Below are 22,432 nucleotides of genomic sequence, written 5' to 3' on the forward strand. Positions count from 1 at the left end.
CACCCAAGGTAAATAGTTATTTTTTTGTATTTTAGTTTGATATTTAGTTTTTTTTTTAATTATCATAATGCACATTGATGAAAAGATATAAGATCCACAAATATTTTTGAAAATTTCCTTTCATTTCCTCTCTTTTCTTCTCTAACCAAACAAAGGGTTAGAGTCCAAAGAGAAGGCAGTGTACAAAAAGAAATAGATAAACTGTTTCATCAATTATTTTTTAATAGCGAACATAAGGCAGAAATTTGCTACGTTGTCATCAATGCCAATAATTATTACATCTAAAATTTCTTCAATCAAGGGTCATTAATCTGTGTTGTAAGTCAAATCAATGACCTGTACACAGTTATCTAATTTCTTGAGTGTCAAAAATGAGAAACACGGGCATAACATGGACATCTGACACTGTCATTCCATACAGATACTTGTGGAAAATGAGTATGAAACATTAACAAGCAAAGTCAATTCATGGCTCAGGTTGCATTTTCTCGCATTCTTCCCGTATTGACTGGAAAAGAATAGTTGACAAATATCTTTCACCAAAGCTTGGGAAGACAACCTGCAAGCAATATTGCGCATTAAAACGTAAGAGAATAATTTAATACTGAAATTTCACAATTATATGAAGCTTTTAAGTACAAAAAAGGTAAAATTGGCAGAAACAACAAATGATAACGTTTATGCAGATAGAAAAAGAAAAATTGCAGGATGTGAAGTGATCCTTTTCTGGCTACATACCAAAAACCCCTCCTTCCCCAAAAGAAGAATAAAAATTTCCTTTAAATTATATAATTCAAGCTAGTTGTGCCAACCAGAAAAGAAAGGAAAGAGAGAAGAAACTTAGCTCATAATAATAGCAGGGCAAAAGCACATAATACACAATACAAAGCATTTCCAGCCTGAATACTAGGTGGATGCACACTAAGCACTATAGACAAATCTAGCTAAGTTTTCATTCCCATCCTTCCAGGTCCTTAACACATAAACCCACCAATCAGAAAAGATGAACAAATAGGACAAGATAACCATGTATAAACTAAGAGAGGTGCTATTTAGTACGAAATGTAGCAGTGCAAATTTTTATGAATTTAATATTAACAAATCAAAGTGATGGATAACAATTCAAGCAAGAGAGAGAGAGAGTATTAGCTGAATTCAATAAACTTACCTTATTTAAAATTCATGTGGATTCGTACATACATCTTTTTGTACTAATTATCATTTTCCATAAACTAAATGGATGAAAATTAACAGTGTGCTACTATGCAAGCAACTGGATACTTAAATAACATCATAAACCAGTGGATAAGACATAATCTGCACACTTTCCCTTAAGAGCCAAAACCTAGACCTTGCTTTGAAGGTCAGGTTGCTAAGAAAAAAATTAAAATATGATCGGATTGGTAAAATGAGAACTCCATTTGTATGATGTTTTCATAAATTCAGCAAAGATCCATCTCATTCCAGAACCAAAATGGATTAAATTTTTTGTACAATTATTATGTATTGATTTTGATCTTTTTCGTAGGCAATATGCATATTTTGATCTTACCCCAATAAGCTTTCCTGCATTCTCAGGCCTCTTTCCAACCTTCAAAGCAGCTGCAGCTGCAGCTCCTGAAGAAATTCCCACCTGTTTTCCAATTGAAGTTAGCAGAGCAGATGAGAGGCAGAGTATAAAGCCAGCATATACAAACTCTTCATTGGTGTCAGAGTTGAAGTGTCACAAGATTTGAAGAAAATTAAATCCTAACATGCAAGCTAAATAACACAAGTTCTTATGCCCTTCACAATAGGGTGTGGGAAGGATCATTCATGAACATGACATTTTATTTAATATATGGTGAGGGTGCTAAATGCCATTATCTTGTGCATGATTGTATGTGCATAGGATATGGACACCAGAACACATTAAGAAACTCAAATCACGCATACAGTTGAGAAGATGAACATAAAGGACTAACCAGCAAGCCTTCCTGGAGTGCTAATTGCTTTGCAGTTTCAACTGCTTCATCACTTGATATCTGCCAAATTCATAACAAAAGGGAAGATTAATTATAATACAGACAAAGAAAATGTAGGCATTCAATATTTATCCAGGTCAGGCGGTCCCCATTATCACATGCATAACAATAGTCCAATTGAACCCAGTTTTTAAATGTGCAAATACTGGTCCTGAATTAAGAGAATCAATCACAAGAATTTAGAAACAAGAAGCCAGTGTATCAAGAAATGTTTATTATTGGCCAGTACAGCAAGCAAATGCTTAAAGAGGTAAAGCAAACATAAAAAGCAAAATGTCAACATCAATTTTGCATAATTCATTCCTGTCCGTGAAAGATATTCTGTATTCTCTGAATCTCTGATATGTGCAACATATAGTAGTGCACCACATTCACATGTGTGTGTGTAAGCCACAAAGGTGAATACCAACAAGGCTTGCCATGAAACAATTGACAAATTAGATCATTAAAATTCAGGAACAGATGACAATTAACTCATGTGAAAAATTCAACTAACTAGTACAAGTATGCATGCAAGACAATCAGAAGGAAACATAAAAGATACCAGTAATGTATAAAAACATTATTTCCTATTTTAATAGTCAGACAAAATATACAGCAATAAAATTCGTTAGTCCTTTTTAACACAGGGGTCCAGAGCTGTACAATGGTAGTAGAATCTGAAACTTCAAGGAAATACACATGGCAAAATTGGAAAGTAAAAATGAACTCTTCATTACATTTATTTGACAAGGAAAATACAAGCATAGGAAATAAAACAACATTAAGGCACTGTTAGTAGCTACTTCAAGTAGATTGGGGGGATTGAGATATAGCAATGACATTTCATTCAAGACTAACATCAATATGCAAATGACAAGAGGGAAAATATCACCTCTCACTCAATTTGTTTACAGATGGTCAGTAGACATGGAGCACTTGTCGTGATAATAATACATGCATGTTGGCCAGAAGAAATCCATACAACAGAATCAGGCAGAATGATTCAAATTTCAAAATCTGACAAGTTCGGATAGTTGCTTTTAGAAATAATTAGTAACACATTTTTAAAACACTCAGTTTAGGAAACAACAGAAAACATTGGATTATAACAAATAGAAGAAGACAACAGGAAAGCATAAGAACAGACCGCTATAACTTCATCAAGCACATCTTGATCCAAATTCCTGGGCACAAAACCAGCCCCAATACCCTGAATTTTGTGAGGTCCTGTGGTTCCGCAAGAAAAAAGATATAACTTAGAAATTAAAATTAACATATTGGATTTGAAATTTGTAGAAACTTGTTCCGTTTTTGTACCTGGCTTTCCACCTGTAAGTATGTTGCTTTCCAGAGGCTCTACGCCAATAACCTGATACATAAAGAAAAAAATGCTTAAAGGAACCCAACAAAGTAGAAAGCTTTCCCAAACAAAATTATGCTTCAGATGATAAGACATGAGCAGTATACTGAGTATATAGATTCATTTACACTTATTGTATGGACCATTTCTTTACGTCATTATATTGATTGATAATAGATAAATTTAGGTTTGATAATGCCATTGAGAATGATGTACCTGTATTTTCGGATTTTGTTGTTTTAGGAATTGGCCAGCTCCAGAAACAGTTCCACCGGTTCCAATTCCTGCAACTAAAATATCTATCTTTCCTCTAGTATCTTCCCATATCTCCGGGCCAGTTGTCTCATAATGAACCTGTATAGTTGAATCCAACTTCATATATCAGATCATATGGCAGCACACCATGCTATCTATGTAGGACATTTCAATCAATTTGAAATTAACTAAATGCAAAGGGGGTGTACAATATTGGCTCACAATTTGATCATTCGCCCAATCCCTTTTCTTTTCTATAGCAATCTTAGAAAATAATGCCTAAGGAGACGAAATTTCAAAAAAAGTTAAACTGCCTGGAAGACTTTGTTACTTCTGAGAACCCTGTAACTAACTTTAACCTTGTGTGTGTGTACCATCTGTCATGATAAGGTGTTGCTGAAAGCTTAAAACAGAAGAATGCAATAAGGGAAAGAAAGAGTACTGAAAAGGAAGATCAGGAATCATCTTAGAGCAATAGAGGACACAACGGGAAATCACAAAGAGAGAGAGAGAGACAGAGCACATCAAATCAAAAGAACCAAGCAGTTCCTTTGCATATTAGAGAAGAAACTCCTCTAAAAGACCACGGGCAGAAAAGACAGAGACAAGCTAATATTAAAAAAATCATCTCATTTTTTTATCACAACTAAATACCATCAAATCAATAGTAAAAATGACTGTTGACAGATGACTAGTTTGTAAAAGCAAGTGAATAAATGTTTGAAATTATGCTTTTTCCAATGTTAAAGTGCATGTGAAACAGTGAAAGTAATTTGAAATGGTTTATTGTGAGAAACATTACAAAGGTCATCATCCCCTGGGAGAAAGTAACCCAAGAATGGGTTTGATGAACTCTTCATTGCCGCCAGCTAGGGTTCTAAGGTTAGATCATTCATTTTGAAAAACAGTTCCTACTAGAATTAACACTAGCAACATTGATGAAATCCTAGTTTCTGCCAGCTAGAGTTCTAAAGTTAGGTCATTCATTTGAGGAACAGTTCTCCTAGAATCAACAATAATGAGATGTTGCAGCTGCACAAACCAAACAATATATTGTCTCTGAATAGTTGTATGTCTGTGTGATGGGATACTACACTTCATAAATGGCTATAGACTTCCTAATACATTGTGCAGCTGTTAGATACATAAGGGCTTTGGTGTTTGGAGTAGGCTTGTTGATATGTCTTGGGAAACTTGGTTATGCTCTCATAGTCACAGCTATGAGCATTTTCTTCTAATTAAGTTTATGGGCTTGATAAGAAAATGGAGGACTGAGGACAAAGTGAGGTGGCAATGGGCTTTATATGTTATTTGGTGCCTTTAGCGGGAGCAAAATGCATTTATCTTTAAGCGAAAATTTACTTTTGCATTTCAATTAATGTGGACTTTGTGACTACAGTTTCAAGCAAGACTTCCAACTAAAGATAAGTAAAAGAAGTATCAACTACCAGTGTGGAGTTGTACAACACACGGGCCTAACCTGGAGGCTGGAGATAATGGTGCACCCTGCATGAGTTCCCATTCCCAAGAACATAGGATTCATGCACTTAAACACAGAATAAGGTGTTATCGTTTACCTTAGGATTTGAAGGATTATCAAATTGTTGAAGCATGTATGAATTGGGGGTACTTTTTAAAATTTCTTCAGCTTTTTGTACTGCTCCATTCATGCCCTTTGCTGCATCAGTCAAAACAAGCTCGGCCCCAAATGCTTTCAAAAGAACCCGTCTTTCTAAACTCATTGAAGCAGGCATTGTCAAAATTAGCTTATATCCTCTTGAAGCTGCTATAAAGGCAAGACCAATTCCTGTGTTCCCACTAGTAGGTTCCACCAATATACTCTGAAATGCACATGAGAAACAAGTTAAATCGAATAACAAAAAATTATGAACCAGCATTACATTTATTTGGCTAAAGCTAATCTGAAATAAAGTAAATCACAACAAAATTCAACTAGCTCCTATTAAGATCATGGTGTGCTTTTCCAAAAGAACCACATAATGGTCCCAACATAGATGCAGCATCAAAGTAAAGGAACAATACTGCTTCATTGCACCCCAAAGCAAAGAGTTTGACTTGCCAAAATGTCCAGACTAAGTTATATTTCTGGAATTGTAAATATCCAAGCAAAGTTGTGTAACATGTCATATTGATCACAGGAAATAGTTTATAATAAACACATATAACCAACTTAAACTCAGATTAGGGCATATAAAGTTTCACAACATTTTAAAAAATTGCTCATATGCAGTCACATTATAAAGCACAACATGCTCCAAAGCATGCAAGCACAATTTCTTGACAAAAGGCATGTGTATTGATGATTTTATTTCGTTTTTGAGAGAATAGTACCTGTAAAGACAGAGAATGATAAGTGATACGACTTTTTGGCTTGAATATGCATAAGTGATTAACAAGGTGCATGATAAGTTTTATTTTATAGTCAAGCAGGGAGCTGCAGTGCCAGGGTGTAGCCCAAGAGTATATACATAAGGACATAATAAACCATATACATCAATTATGTACAGATACTATTTCTATAATTTATATTTTCTGACAAAAAAATATTCTCTGCTACAATTAATGCCTGCTATGCATTACAGGTGTGGCTCTAGAACAATATTGCTAAGAACATTTAAAAAATTTGGTGTGTCCATAACGATCAACCATAAAACCATTTGATACCTAAATAGAAAATGCCAACCATGCGAACAATAAATTGTTTAGGTGGTCTGCATTAGCCATGGTTGACATGCAGCAAGAATTATAGGGAAATCTCATATTACACATACTATGAAATCTGCATCTGCTTTCTATAATTTTTACCTTCCCAGGTGTTATAGCTCCTCTCTGCTCAGCATCATTTATCATACTAAAACCAATCCTGCAAGATGAAAATTTGAAAGCATTTAAAGAAAAAAAATACTAGAGACAGAATAAACCTCCAATAAGCTAATTTATGTGACCAAATAACTTATGCGGGCTCAAAAAATAAACCTCCAATATGCAAATTTATGTGATCAAATAACATAAATGAATTTTTGAGTTTATACCAAACAATAACTGAAATTATCACCTAATAGTAGATACATAATTAAGTGTTTTTACTTGTGCCATATAAAGAGTTATATGTACATCCATATTAATATCCAATACTTATTGTAAAGCTATCCTTGTCAAGTCAGCCTAACAAATAACAACAGAAACAATAAAAACCAGCAAAGAAATCAATAACAAAATCAAATCAGCTGCCTTTGCCACATGAAACTTTTCAGGCTTATTTGGTTGAAGGAAATATTTTCTTTTTTCATTTTCTATCTTCACTAACAATTACAAGAGAAATGTCAGCGGTACACTCTTTGGTATTGGTCCATCTTCCCAAAAGGCAAAATGTCAATTTAATTACCTCACATACAGGCCACATTTCAAAGAGCATGTTTAAAAAAGTATATGGTGAAGATTCCCTGGTCACAAAAAATGACACATTGTTTTCAGTTCATTTCATGTTTTTAAAAGATGTGTTTAATTTATATACATTACATTGTTGGTCTAAAATAATTTTGCACAGCCATCCAATAGAAATTAATCTTATCACTACATAATATTAATGAATAAGATGACATAGTAAAATGGTCAATTCTTATTGGATGTCAGTGCAAGAATGTTTTCCACCATTAGTGTATTCTATTAAGTGTATGTTTAAATGTCACTTGAAAAGTTCAAAAGTATTCCCTCTGGTCTCAAATATAAGAAATTTTTTTTCACATATAAGAAAATTTCAACTAATTTTACCTTATTTAATACTATTATCTCTAAATCACCCTTCGTTTAGTTGAGGTGTTAGTTTCAATGACTCATTTTTATCCTTGATATCAAGTTCCTTTGAAGGGTAAGTTGAAAAAAAAATACTTTATAATTAAAATTGATGCAATTAAATGTGGTTAACTAACTTTCTTAGTGTGCCACGATTTATTTTTTCTTATATTTGACACCAGAGGAATTACTTTTACTTCTAAAGTAACTAAGTGCTTCTGCAAATTCCAATGAACAAATAGAGAAGGGAAAAAATGTTACTTTAAAAGTAAAAGTACTTTTGAGTTCTCTCAACTTCAATCCACACTTCATTCCTACTTTGGAATTCATGGATGTACATTGGAATTCCCAAGAGCACGTTTCAAACTTTTATCCAAACATAGCCTAAACTGTTAAAAAGTTTTGCACACGAACATTTTTCACTAGGACCACAACAACGACGACAAGGAAGCCTTATGCCACTAGGACATGGATCACACAAAGTCATTCAAAACGGTTAAAAACCACACACCACTTAAGAATTGAAGTTTCTCACCTGTCCTTGACACTACAACAGGGCTCCATAATCTCAAGCTTCGCAGCAATATTGGCCACAGAACCCTTCACGATATTGTTGAGGTAAACCATCGGCGTTTTCCCTATGAGCTGCGCCACGTCAGCAGCCAAAAAAAAAATTAACCCTGAATTCTCACGCATAAGCGAAATCACAAAAACAAAAAAAAACCAAAGATTTTTTTTTCCACTGACCTGTGTGACATCGTCAGCAATGTTGAGACCTTCGGTTTCGGTTTGGGGCTTAACGGAGACAGCTTTGCAGACAACGGTGGAAGGCGACGAGGAGATCCTCGTGGTGAGTGGGGGCGGACGGTGGCTGTTGAATTGTCTCAGTGACGTGGCGGTAGCGGTGGCGGTGGTGCGGGTGAAGGCGAAACAGTGCTGAGTGGGTGCAGGCGAAGAGCAAGTCAACGAGTTGATTAAGGAAGCAGAAGAAGCCATTGGAGAAAGATTGGAAATGGGAGAACGACGACGTTTGTTGAGTTGAGACGAAACCCAACCCAAAGTCACTCACTACTACACAAACACAATGAATCGCACGCACTAATCACACTAATCACTGATCATCACTAATAGTAGTCATATTTTATCCCTTTAGTAGTTGCTCTCTCCTACGTTTGTGGATGGGAAAAAATGGGTTTCAAATAGAAGAAAGTGACTATTCACAAGGCAAAGGCACAACTTGGCTATGATAAATGACAAAATTGACCCAAACCAACTTACCCACATGCCTACACAACACGCAATTTTTTTCTACTACTATGGTAATTTTATCACCTTCGTCTTATTCTTTACTGTCACACTCTTTATTTGAATTTTATTATTTTATATAAAAGTATAATAATAAGAATTTATGTTATAAAAAGACAATCGTTTTTTCTCTAAACAACAGACAAAATATTTTTTTTCCATAATAAAAAGACAACATCTCTGACAGAACTAGAAAACGAAACAAGATATATTTGTTGCTGAAATAATAATTCCAGTTTAGAAATGTTATAAATAATACTAATTCGTTTTCCTAAATAACCAAGGGAACAAAACATAAGTAAAGCCTCTGTGATTGATCAAAAAAGCCTCTGTAATTTGTATATAACGACATAAGCCTCCGTCATTTACTATTATACTAGTTATAACCCTTGGTTCCTTGAAATAAATTTTAAGAATTAAATTTAGTATAGTTTTATTAAAATAATCTTAATAAGTTTATATTTTTGAAATTTTTTAATGAGATAATTTAAAACTGTAATATTGTAAGCAAATATATTAATTTTCAAATTATGACTTTAAAAAAAATGTTATTTTAATTTTCAATAATGCTATTTTAAAGATGTTACTAATTTCTGTAAAAAAAAAAAACTAGAAGGTGTGACTGATAATTTTTATGTGTCAGTAATAATGTTATAATTTTGAAGTTATTATTTCAATTTACAATTGGTATATTATGTAACAATTCAAGAATTAATTTTTTAAATGCATTTTTATATGGCTCACATTTGCAGAGTTGTCAAAGTATAAATGTATTTATATAAATAAATAAATAAATTTAACTATATATTGTATGGAAATTTTTAATTTAAAAATATAATAAAAGTATATTAAAGAAAACAGTAGATTTCTTATCTTTAATAATGAAAATCTTGTTTTTAACATAAGAATATATATATGCGCGCGCGTGCGTGTGACTTTTAAAATTGAAGAAAAAGTTATAGATATAAATTATTTAGACAAAGGCACATCATATATTTACTAATATGATGTGTGAAAATTTAAAAATAATTTTTGAATTAGAACATGATTAAAATTACAATAAAATCATAAATTAATTTATTTAAAATAAAACATGTATTTCCAATTTGTATGTAATGAGATTTGAATTTTAAATCAAGTTAAATTAAAATTAACTAGAATAAAAAAGTTATAAATATTTAATGTAAGAAAAGTCATATGACTTTTACTTAAAAAAAAAAAAGAAGTCACGTGACTTTAATAAATATCAGAATTATTAAAAAATTATATAAAAATAATGTATGGTTTATAATATAAGGATAGCTAAAAAAAAAAAACTCTTACACAATTTTATCTTTTTAAAATTCCACTATTCTTATATTATTAGTTACTTTTTTTTTCTGTCACTCTTATTTTTCTTTATTTTTTAACTTCTAAACCCTTTTCTTTTCCACCATATTTGTTTTTAAAGATGACACCCATAAAGCCCAATGAAAGCTCTGCATGTTTGCTTAAAAGCCTTCTTACAGCCATCAAAACAGACATAAAAACTGTCAAACCTGGGAAGTACATTTAAACTAGGTTTGTCCACCCTTATTCTGCATATATTGGCTTACCTTCTTTTGTCAGCTATTTACTATACTGCCATAACATATTGTATTATTGGTCTTCATCCCCTTCAATCATTTGCAATGCCAATTGTCTAGCTTTAAATGTAGTGCCTGAAGTAATGTCAGTTGAAAACCTAGTCCTAATGATATCATTTAACTACTTCACTGATGAACATTTTAGGATTTGCCTTCAACCTATCCAGCAATTGTCTTGCTACCCATGCAGCCTTTGCATTTTTGTTGGCAAGGAATCTTCCATACTGATGCTTAGAATGAAATGTCTTAATGCTGAATGTCAATTTGTGCTAATATATATTTTGTAGCCACATTTTTTTTAGAGCATGCTGTAAGAATATATGATGTATACTAGAATTTAGAACACCTAAATAATCACACAAAATGCTCATAAATTGTGTAGCTCTTCAAGATATCCTTTACAACAATAATGACTTGAGCTCACGAAAGCACGCATACAAGTGTATACTTCATGAATAAGATCTTCATCTTGATCTTTTCTCTTTTACTTACCAACTATTTGATGAAATTATGAATCGTCAAAGAGGATACAAGTCAAGTGGAGATCCTACATTCCTTTAAATAAACACATAACCTAATATATAACCATCATGGATGTTAGGTCCTACACAAAAACTCAACAAACTTGCCTATTGGGTTTGACCCAATAAACATATAAATACATGGTGATTCCCAAAACCTAAATTAGATCCCTTTAATTAAACGTTGGACTCAAAAATATATTAAGTCATACATTTAACACATTTTAATAAAACAAACTACATCAATTAATAGGAGGTCAAACAAAGAAAACTCTAGCACATGCAACTTGGACCCTTTCTGTATGGTTCCTCACAAATTATTCAGTACAAAAAATTATTAAGGTAGATACAAAAGATTTGTTGAGAATAACAAAGTGTGATTGATAAAAAAGAAGAAGAAGAAGGAAAAAGGGTACTTAATAAAATGGAAAGTGTAAATAGTAAAAGTCTTGTTGAAAAATCTCTTGGATCTTACTTTAGTCACAGGTCTTCCTCCAGCAATTAAAAATCCCTCTTCGTTTTTTTTACAACATCATTCTTCTTTATTTTCATCATTTTCTTATTCTAGAATTCAAGTATGAAAAGAAAAACTCTAAAGAAAAATCAAAATTAAAGTTTTACTTAAAGAAATAAAAATATAGAAATACTGATACATACATGTTCGTGGTTTTTTTTTGCTAGTATTAACAAACATAATGATAAATTATACAATTTTTATAATTAGTATAGTGATGCGTGCAATGCCCGAGAATATATTAAGGTTTATAGTGTCAACCATTTTTTATACAATCATATAATATCAATAGATTAAAATTCATTTTTAAATAATATTTAAAATAATTATTATAAAAGTAATAATCTTATTATATATCAATTTTTGATTGCATTATTCATTATTTATCATTCTTTATATAAATTAGAACAATTATTTTAAATTAGAGTGTTTTTTTTATCTTTTTTTATGAAAGTGTTTTTAGAAACTTTGTTAACTTCTTATTTTTTAAATTTATCATTTTTAATATTTTTAATTTCAACTTAAATTTCAATAAAATTTTCAAATAAATTATTAACAATTAAAAATAAAAATATTTTAATAATTTTAGTTCTAACTTAAATTTCAATAATTTTTTTAAATAACATTATATTATAATATAAATTATTTATCATAAGTCTAAAATCAATGTGTTAAATGTATTTGAAGGAAGAACTTTCTTACTTATCCGATCGATTCATGCTTGTCGTCCAAAAACAAAATGAAATCAGCGTTCTAGTTCTACTCTTGAACTGCAATTATACACGAAAAAAATCAAACAATTTATTTACATTTTAATCTATCCATAATATTTATCTATTTTTTTTTCCTTATCATAAAATAAAATAGGTCGCCTGAAACGAGGGAATACTCATCAGCGTTGGTCACGACCTTGATTCAGTTGAAGAATTTAAGGGTCGGAACTCGGAATCAAATCAATCACCGGAACAGATTCCGTTTATGAGCGGCGGCGTGCCGTCGATTCAACCACCGCAAACCGATGGAATCACCGGGTAAGCCAAGCAATGCTGGATCCATACCTTATTCCGTTTCATCACTTTCACTTCCCAATTTTCAACCTAATTCGTGTTCGTTCCTTCTTTCGTTCAAATTTTCAGGTGCTTTGAGGGACACGTCAGTGATCGTGGTGACGCTGGACTCCGACGAGGTCTTCATCATCGTGAGCCTCTGCACCAGAACCGACACTCAGGTAATCTACGTCGATCCGACCACCGGGGCGCTCCGCCACGAGGCCAAGCTAGGGTTCGATCTCTTCAAATCGCAGGGCGAGGCCTTGGATTTCATCACCAATGGATCGCGCTTCGCGAGCAAGAGCAGGACGCTCGCGAGGGCGATTCTAGGCTACGCCGCGCTGGGAAACGTGGCGCTGCTCCTCGTTGCGACGAGGCTCATCGCCAGTGTTCCGAATCTTCCCGGCGGCGGGTGCGTGTACACTGTGGCGGAGAGCCAGTGGATCAGGATTCCGCTGCAGAATGCGGTGGCGCAGGGGAAGGGGGAGGTGAAGAACGTGCAGGAGTTGACGGAGCTTGATATCGACGGGAAGCATTACTTCTGCGAGACGAGGGACGTTACGCGGCCTTTTCCGAGCAGGATGCCGGTGAATGAACCGGATCAGGAGTTTGTTTGGAACGCGTGGTTATCTACTCCGTTTGTTGGTGTTGGCTTGCCGCGGCATTGTGTCACGCTACTGCAGGTTCTGTGATCTCTTCTGTTTTCAATTTGAGTGAATGTAGTATAATTTGATTGGAAAATATCACTTGCTATTGCTTATGTGAATTGCAACTTATGACTTATGTTACTTGCAAGATTTTAAATTGCAGTTGTTTTGTCGCAATCATAGCTAATGTAGGAAACTGATTAGAGCGAATGTAGTAGAACTTGATCCTGAAATATCAATTGCTTGTTGAACCTGTGAATTGAACCCTGTGAAAGTAGGATACTCCAAATTCGGGAGTCCAATGCAATTTATGATTTACGTTATTTGCAAGGTTTTAAATTGCAGTTATGGTCACTGTTTTGTCGTGTTCCTTGATATTGAAGAAAACTGCTGACAATTGTGATTACTTTGTGGTCATAGGCACTTCAAAAAACCCTGATTTTGTGACTGAAATTGCAGTTGCAGACCATCTTTTAAAACCTTGGTTACTTGTGTTACCTTGCTAGCTGAGAGTTTTTGTTTGTGAAAATTGGTTCCCGAGAGAGGTAAATTTGTTACGAAGATGATGAGTGATGAGCCAATGACTTATTGTGTCATGATGACAAAGGATCTAAATGAATGGGTTTTACAGTTTGCTTCCTGAAAGTTGGCGTTTGTTGCAGTGTTGCGTTGGACAATTTGTATAGGCAAGAGCTTTTAATGGACCAATGCGACAAATGATGCCTTTTTGGAAGCAAAAATTGTGTTTATATTTGTTTACATTTTAGAATTCAAATCCCCATACAACGGTAATGATAATCATGAAGGTGGACATACATTTGATATACCATCTTGATGGTTTAGTGTGTCTTGTCTTGTCAGTTAGTTTCTTTTAGTTAGCTATCAGTTTTCTTTTCTTCCTCCAAGCTTTTGCAGGCTCTGGTTCTGGCTCAACTATTTTCTTATAGCAGTGCTGTACCAAAGAGTACATTTATAGAGCAATTAAGATGTAAAATCACATGTGCATTCTGTTGTCTCACTTCGTCTTGATGTGTAGGGGTTTGCAGAATATCGAAGTTTTGGAAGCTCGGGTCAACTAGAAGGTGTTGTTGCTCTTACAGCTCGTCGGAGCAGACTACACCCGGGTACTCGATATTTAGCAAGGGGGCTAAATTCATGTTTCAGTACCGGTGAAGATAACTATCATTGACTTTCCATCTTATAATTTTTTTTTTTTTTTGGAAGGCACTTTCCATCTTATAATGAATTGAGTGATTGACTTATAAGATTGCTAGCATCATGTTCATTATGGTTTCAGTAGCTCTACTAATTTTTATTTATTCAATAGAACCTTTTTTTGCTTCCTGTTGGCATGCATTAATATCTTCTTTATTCAATTTCCCAAATCACTTATTTCATCCTAATTCCTATTGTAGTGTAACTTTTGCTTGCTGCTTCTTTCATTTATGCACTCTATATTCTGTTTTGATTTGATAACCATCATTTCATGTGCCTTAGTATTGCCACATGCCAAATGTTTATTAGGTTCCATTTTACAGGAAATGAAGTGGAGTGTGAGCAACTTGTATGGGTTCCCAAACGAGCAGGTCAAAGTGTACCTTTCAACAGATATGTGTGGCGAAGAGGCACTATTCCTATCTGGTGGGGTGCAGAACTGAAAATCACAGCTGCAGAAGCTGAAATTTATGTTTCAGATTGTGACCCTTATAAAGGAAGTGTACAGTATTATGAAAGACTGAGTAAGAGATATGATGCTCGTAATCTGGATATACGTGCTGGTGAGAATTCAAACCGAAAAGCTTTGGTTCCCATTGTATGCATTAACTTGCTTCGCAATGGAGAAGGAAAGTCTGAGTCCCTTTTGGTTCAACATTTCGAGGAGTCTATAAACTTTATTAGATCAATTGGAAAGCTTCCTAATACTCGGGTCCATTTGATAAACTATGACTGGCATGCCAGTGTAAAATTAAAAGGTGAACAGATGACAATTGAAGGGTTATGGAAACTTCTAAAAGCACCCACTGTATCCATAGGTATATCTGAAGGGGATTATTTGCCTTCACGACAACGAATAAATGATTGTAGAGGTGAAGTTATCTACAATGATGGTTTTGAAGGTGCATTCTGCTTAAGAACAAATCAAAATGGGATTGTACGTTTTAACTGTGCTGATTCTCTGGATAGGACCAATGCTGCTAGTTTTTTTGGTTGCCTCCAAGTATTCACGGAGCAATGTAGACGGTTGGGGATATCACTTGATAGTGATCTGGCATTTGGTTATCAATCAATGAATAATAATTATGGTGGATATATTGCTCCACTGCCACCTGGGTGGGAAAAGCGTTCTGATGCCGTGACTGGAAAAACATATTATATTGATCATAATACAAGAACCACCACATGGATGCATCCATGTCCTGATAAACCATGGAAGAGATTTGATATGACATTTGAGGAGTTCAAGAGATCAACAATTTTGTCTCCTGTATCTCAACTAGCTGACCTTTTTCTACTTGCTGGGGATATTCATGCTACTCTTTACACTGGATCCAAAGCAATGCACAGCCAAATACTTAGCATATTCAATGAAGATACAGGAGGAAAGTTTAAACAGTTTTCTGCTGCACAGAATGTGAAAATCACTTTGCAAAGAAGATATAAGAATGCAGTTGTGGATAGCTCTCGTCAAAAGCAATTAGAAATGTTTCTTGGAATGAGGCTTTTCAAGCATCTTCCATCAATTTCCCTTCAACCTCTGCATGTATGTGACTTGCCAACTGTCAAAGTTAACTGAGTGATGGCTTTCTGTTTCTTTTTCATACATCAAGTGCCTAGCAATTGCAGTTTCATAATTAATTTCATGTTAGTTACTGAATCACATCTTTCTCTTTTAAGAATAACTTAATTTATATGGCATCTCGATGTCTCTAATTTTTATTTGTTTTGGGAGGTTCCTTGTCCTCGAAATCAAGGGAATTATTTGTGCACATAATAATTACCTGCTTTTTTTTATATTATACGACTGTGCCTAAACTCAAATTACTTGATAACACTGATGCTAGAGCTTGTATAGCCCAATTCATTGCACCTGTAATGCCCGAAAACGTGGAAGGTGCAAAGTCTATCATGGAGATGGTGAAAAAATAAATTGGAAGAAAAAATATTCGAATGTGAAAAAGGTTGCATACAGGAAAAATGGAATAGACATATAAGAGAAGCTTTGTATATTTGGGACACAAGGCATTTTGATGAAATCTTTAAGCTGAGATTCATACCAAAGTCCATGAAATAAAATGATGAAGACTATTACAACCTAACCAACTTTCTCTCAGAACTAAATGATTTATATTCATTTCTTGTGGTACAAAGTTGGTTAAGTCGTAATAGTCTTCATTGTTCTGTTTTGTCGACTTTGGTTTGAATCCCAGCTTAAAGATTTCATCGGGATGCCTCATGTCCCAACTATACAAAGTTTTTCTTATGTCTTTTTCATTTTCCTGTATGCAATCTTCTTCACATTCGAATATTTTTTTTCCAATTTTTTTTTCACCATCTCCATGATAGACTTTGCACCTTGCACGTTTTCAGGCATTACAGGTGCATCGAATTGAGCTATACAGGCTCTTGCATTAGTGTCATCAGGTAATTTGAGTTTAGGCACTGCTGTATAATAAAAAATAACAGGTAATTGTTTTGTACACAGATAATTCCCTTGATTTTGAGGATAAGGAACCTCCCAAAACAAATAAAAATGGTTCTGAAATTCATGTCTGCTAACTGTTTTGAGTTGTAATGCCAGTTAATACAGTAGAATTATTTTAATGTTGACACTTTTAAACCTTGTGGTTTTCAATGGAAATAGACAAATGGTTATCAATAGCTAAGCTATCTGATCATTGTAGGTACCGTCTCGGCCGTCCGGTTTTGTTCTCAAACCAATTGCAAACTTATTTCCTATTTCTGGTGGTGAGGCTAGCCTTCTGAGTTTTAAAAGAAAAGGCCAAGTTTGGGTATGTTAAATATTTTTTACTGTTCTATCATATATGAATTTATCAATAATATTTACCTGAAGTTTTTATGAATCTCTTCTTATGAAAGTATTTATACCTTTTCCTGTCACAGATTTGTCCACAACCTGCAGATGTAGTTGAAATCTTTATTTATCTTGGTGAACCTTGCCATGTTTGTCAGCTTCTTCTCACAATATCCCATGGTGCAGATGATTCAACTTATCCATCAACAGTTGATGTACGGACAGGAGGCCATTTAGATGGGCTTAAACTGGTCTTAGAGGTCTGTATTTGGCACTCATTATGTCTTGCAACTCATATTATTCATGTATGCATAATACTGCAGAAAGAGTTGGTCTTAATCATGCTTATTAAATAGGAAAAAGCCTTGTGCTCATTATGTTGTGCGCAAAAACATAAGAGTTTCTAACAGTAACAGTTTGAAAGACATCTTCAATTTTTAATTATTATTTTGACTGTTTAAATTCTTTATGATTTACATAATGTGATATCTGCTTCAATATAAAATAATATATTTTTTAATTTTAAGAAGCAATGATTTGTGTAGCTGTAGTGACGGGTAATTTATTATGAAGCTTATTTATATATTTATATATAGTTCTTACATCTGAATCTGTCTGACATCTATTGGCAGGGTGCTTCTATACCACAGTGTGCGAGTGGGACCAACCTTTTAATACCCTTACCTGGGGCAATTAATGCTGAAGACATGGCTATAACTGGAGCAAATTCTCGTCTACATGCCCAAGATGCATCACCCTTATCATTACTGTATGATTTTGAGGAACTCGAGGGAAAGTGGGATTTCCTTACTCGTGTAGTTGCGCTAACCTTTTATCCAACTGTTTCTGGAAGGAAACCATTAACACTTGGCGAGGTAGATATTTTGGACAATTTCATAACTTGATGATGAGTCGTGGCTTCATTAAGTATAATATTCTTTGGCATTTTCTTTAATTTTCCATGTGGGTTGCATGAATGTTCTATTTTGTCTTGCAACTTAAAAAAGCCAATACAGTGCAAAAATGTTGCATAATTTAACAGAATTGGTGAGTTGATGATCAATAAGTATAGGTTGAAATTCTTCATGTAACTTAACTATTTTTAGTTGTAAATATCCATCCTTCTCTTTGTATAACATTACTAAATATGACTTAGATCGAGGGAAAGAGGGATTTCCTTACTCGTGTAGTTGCGCTAACCTCTTATCCAACTGTTTCTGGAAGGAAACCATTAACACTTGGCGAGGTAGATATTTTGGACAATTTCATAACTTGATGATGAGTTGTGGCTTGACTAAGTATAATATTCTTTGGCATTTTCTTTAATTTTCAATGTGGGTTGCATGAATGTTCTATTTTGTCTTGCAACTTAAAAAAGCCAATACAGTGCAAAAATGTTGCATAATTTAACTGAATTGGTGAGTTGATAATCAGTAAGTATAGGTTGAAATTCTTCATGTAACTTAACTATTTTTAGTTGTAAATATCCATCCTTCTCTTTGTATGACATTAGTAAATATGACTTAGATCCATTTGGAGGCTTCTTGGTTATAATGTATTGGGTGAAAATTCATGACTGAAATTAAAATTTATTGGTTCTTTCTGCCCCTTTTGTTAACTACTGGCAGTAAAGTTTTCTAGCTAAGTGAATTGTTGTTTGTGGGTGTTAAATTTGGCTGTATGTCAATAATAATTAAAATCCGTTCCTTTCTAAAATGATATAATACTAACATATTTTCATTGTTTCCTTTTTTTCTACTAATCAATTTTCAATTTGATGAGGCAGAAATATCTTCTGAAATGTCAAGATATTGGAATTAAAATTTGAAAATGTTAATCTGGATGTGTGCTCCAAAAGAAATGCCACTTAATTTGTAGTCTCCCTCCACTTGTTACCAGAACAAACTAACTAGAGTAGGCTACCTGAGACTGCAGTTGAATAACTGCAGCTCTCTTACAATACTCTAATACAGACCAATGGTTGAATGCTTTTCTTGCATACATGCTCTCTTCATTCTTGTGCCTATTAATTATTCAGTTAGTTTTCTATTCTTCTAGTTCTATTTTCAAGGTATGCATGTAAATTTGGGTTACATAAATCTTTAATTGCTGCTGTATGATGATGTGCTATAGATTGAAATCCTTGGAGTTTCTCTTCCTTGGAGTGATATATTTACTAATGAAGGCCCTGGTACAAGATTAGTTGAGCATGTCAAGAAGTTTGAAGAGGAGCTTAATCCCTTTTTATCTGGTTCAGATACGAATCCACTTAACTCTTCATCCTCAGAAAAAGTGTCACCACCCATACAAGGAGGCACTTCTGCTGACCTTTTCATTGACCTCCTGTCTGGGGAGGACCCACTTTCGCACCCACTTGCGCAACCAGTTACTGAAAATGTTGTCTACCAGGAAAGTGACCCACTTGATTTCTTGGACCTAAGTGTTGAAAGCCATAGTGCCAAAAGTGATGGTAAAGTTTCATCAGAAGATGCCAGACATTCAGATAGTAGTGCTGAACAATATTTAAAGTGCCTTAAAACTCTTGCAGGGCCAAGTCTGGTATGTTATCAATTTGTCGAGACAAAGCATTATATATTTTATTGTTTTTCCCATCCAATATGATCAACCCCTAGATTTTATATGAACTTTCTTTTTCCCCAAAACATTCTTCTCTCATCATGATGAATGTTGCCTATACTAATTATTCCATTATTGTTGTTGTCGTCAAAGATAATTCATGACATAATATTTTCTTTATCTATGCTCCCTCTAATAATAAAGGGTAGCAAAATGGAAAAGGAATTCAAATTTTTTGTTTTTGATCAGATTCCATGTAGGAAATATCACCATCTTATTTGCCAATTTTCACATTTGTCTTTGCATCATAATGCAGTCACTTTTGTTTGGATTAAATTTTTTGGTGTTTTTGAATGCAGTGTTTCCATTGAATTTGGAGCAGTTTTTATTGGTTAATTTATAAGTTTTGGAGAGGTTAGGACTTAGGAGGGCAATATTTTGTGGTGCTGTGCAGATTTTGTAGTTCTCTGGTGTATTTTTGGTTGGAGTGGAAAGTTAGATATGGTTTTATGTGACTTTCTATTGGTGCTCTGCTTATGAGCTCTGGAAGGGAACTTCCCTATTAGATTTGCAGAGGGACTGGAGTGTTTTATTGCACTGACAAGCTTGTTCGATTTTACTGTTTTATTTTTATTGTTTTCCTTGATAAGAAAGAAATCTCATTCTACTTTTTTAATTAAGTAAACCCCTTAAATTAGTTCTCAAGAATCAAGATTATATAGATCGGGCATTTTAGTTCCTAAGAGTTTAAAACCCTCCATTAGTCCCTGACTTTGAAAAAGTGATTGGTTTTAGTTCTTTTCACTTTATTTTTCTCTATTGTTTTGCCCCACAAAAGTTTAAAGTGAATGACATTTTGCAAAGTTAGGGATTAACAGAAGATTTTTAAAATCTTTGGGACTAAAATGCCTGAAACACTCCTTGTCTTCCTCACTTTAATATATTTATGAGAAAAATTGAATAAATGTAACTCTTGTTTACCCTCTTTGAGATATGGTTTGTGCTTAGGGCTTCTCTCTAGTACTCATTGATATTTGAAGGGAGTTTCTGTTTTTCATATGGATAGAGACTTGGCTGCCATGATGCATGATTGATTCCTTCTTTTCATATGTTGTCTTTTTTTCATCTGTTTTAGAGGATTTTTTCTTCTTCTGAATCATACTTTCTCGATTTCTCCCTTATAAAATTTCTTTATCAAAAATGGGAAAATTCCTGATAAGTCAAGCCAAACTAAGATGTTGGGGAACTGGTTAATAGTGATTGGTTAATCAGTTGCTTGAACTTGATTCAATAGTTATCATTCACCTGTTCCCTTGGGATGGCTTGGCTGAGAACTGAATATACAAGTAATTGTTCTTTTAATATCTTCAATTTAAATCTAATTCATGAAGTATTTTGACTATGTTTTGTAGCAAAGAAAAATCAACTTCATTGAAGCCATTAAACTTGAGATTGAACGCCTTAAGTTAAATCTTTCTGCTGCTGAAAGGGATAGAGCCCTGCTATCTGTTGGAATGGATCCAGCAACCTTAAATCCTAATACACTGCTCGATGAAGCTTACATGGGAAGATTATCTAAAGTTGCAAGCAATCTTGCCCTGCTTGGAGAAGCTTCTCTTGAAGATAAAATTGTTGGTGCTATTGGTCTTGGGACTGTTGATGATAATCCAATAGATTTCTGGAATATTATCAGAATTGGGGAAACATGTTCTGGGGGTAAGTGCGAGGTGCGTGCTGAAATTAGAAAGGAAGTTCATTCATCTAACACAATGTCATCTGCTGGAGCTTCAGAAACTGTATTCTTGTGTTCTCAATGCGAAAGGAAGGTTTGCAGAGTTTGCTGTGCTGGGAGGGGGGCACTTCTGCTTATAGGATATAATTCAAGAGAGGTCCAAGTTGACTTACCTGTAAATCGTTTATTAGCTCGGGATGGTATAATTTGTAAACGGTGCTGCCAGGATGTTGTGCTTCATGCATTGATTTTGGACTATGTGAGGGTTCTGATTAGCTTACGAAGAACAGAACGTGTTGAAAAGTCTGCTTACAATGCTTTGAAGCAAATCATTGGATCATCTTGGGATTGCCATCTAGAAAAGAATCGGTTCTCTGATAGCAAGTCTGCTGGCAAAGCAGTACAGTTGTTACTGAATGGATATGAATCCCTGGCTGAATTTCCTTTTGGCAGTTTTTTACACCCGGTATATTTTTTAACTTATATATTTCATTTTGGGCCTGCTGCATTTTGTTTTAATTTTTCATGTGAATTATCAAGCCACATGCTGTTGCATCTACCAAAAATGTGCTTAATCCATGATATATGACTTATATCAACAGATGCATGGATGAGTTTAATACCCATTATCTAATGATTTTAATATTGATGATTCGTTGATGAATCAGTTGTTGCAAAAGGAAGGAAGGCATTGGATATTCATATAACTAACACAAGAACTTAGGGTTTAGGTTTCTGTTCAAGGAATCACATATTTTAACCATGAATTTGAAAGAATTGTGTATATACTTTTTTTTTGCTGAATTCTTGAGTAGGATTACATGATCTCTTAGAATTTGGGTTCGGGCCTAGCTCAATTCCAGAAAACCGACGTGAGGTGAGGGTTGCCCTCTACTTATGTACACATCTTTGGCCATATCACTAATCCATGCAGACTCTCCAATACACACTCCTCACGCCAAGGACTAGGACTAGACATCCCGAGCGTGAAATTT

The 22,432-nt window shown here is 34.1% G+C and overlaps 2 protein-coding genes across 2 annotated transcripts in view; one reads left to right on the forward strand and one right to left on the reverse strand.

The window, feature by feature from the left end:
• Positions 1-253: 253 nt before the first annotated feature.
• LOC100815330 (cysteine synthase) lies at positions 254-8,653 on the reverse strand. The gene is made up of 10 exons (XM_003518828.5): positions 8,182-8,653; positions 7,970-8,079; positions 6,448-6,505; positions 5,199-5,462; positions 3,583-3,720; positions 3,324-3,375; positions 3,154-3,233; positions 1,965-2,024; positions 1,553-1,633; positions 254-559 (listed from the first exon to the last, which is right to left on the reverse strand). The coding sequence occupies exons 1-10, from the start codon at positions 8,428-8,430 to the stop codon at positions 467-469; spliced, it is 1,185 nt and encodes a 394-aa protein (XP_003518876.1). The 5' UTR covers positions 8,431-8,653; the 3' UTR covers positions 254-466.
• Positions 8,654-12,125: 3,472 nt separating this feature from the next.
• The window catches only part of LOC100814999 (probable phosphoinositide phosphatase SAC9), a 14,894-nt gene continuing 4,587 nt past the window's right edge, over positions 12,126-22,432 (forward strand). Inside the window, exons 1-9 of the mRNA XM_003520134.5 lie at positions 12,126-12,430; positions 12,536-13,131; positions 14,132-14,264; positions 14,634-15,856; positions 16,998-17,105; positions 17,218-17,388; positions 17,761-18,003; positions 19,262-19,687; positions 21,118-21,903. Of these exons, the coding sequence (XP_003520182.2) occupies positions 12,418-12,430; positions 12,536-13,131; positions 14,132-14,264; positions 14,634-15,856; positions 16,998-17,105; positions 17,218-17,388; positions 17,761-18,003; positions 19,262-19,687; positions 21,118-21,903 (3,699 nt within the window). The 5' untranslated portion in view covers positions 12,126-12,417. The remainder of the gene's footprint in view (positions 12,431-12,535; positions 13,132-14,131; positions 14,265-14,633; positions 15,857-16,997; positions 17,106-17,217; positions 17,389-17,760; positions 18,004-19,261; positions 19,688-21,117; positions 21,904-22,432) is intronic.

Source organism: Glycine max, chromosome 2, assembly GCF_000004515.6.
Source record: "Glycine max cultivar Williams 82 chromosome 2, Glycine_max_v4.0, whole genome shotgun sequence".
Classification (NCBI taxonomy): Eukaryota; Viridiplantae; Streptophyta; class Magnoliopsida; order Fabales; family Fabaceae; genus Glycine; species Glycine max.

Excerpts from the sequence above, each read along its gene's own strand:
- LOC100815330 (XM_003518828.5), bottom strand. The coding sequence starts at position 8,430 with ATGGCTTCTTCTGCTTCCTTAATCAACTCGTTGACTTGCTCTTCGCCT. Across the intron at positions 8,080-8,181 it reads TTGCTGACGATGTCACACAG|CTCATAGGGAAAACGCCGAT; the intron begins GTCAGTGGAAAA and ends GACGTGGCGCAG. Across the intron at positions 3,234-3,323 it reads ACTTACAGGTGGAAAGCCAG|GACCTCACAAAATTCAGGGT; the intron begins GTACAAAAACGG and ends GCGGAACCACAG.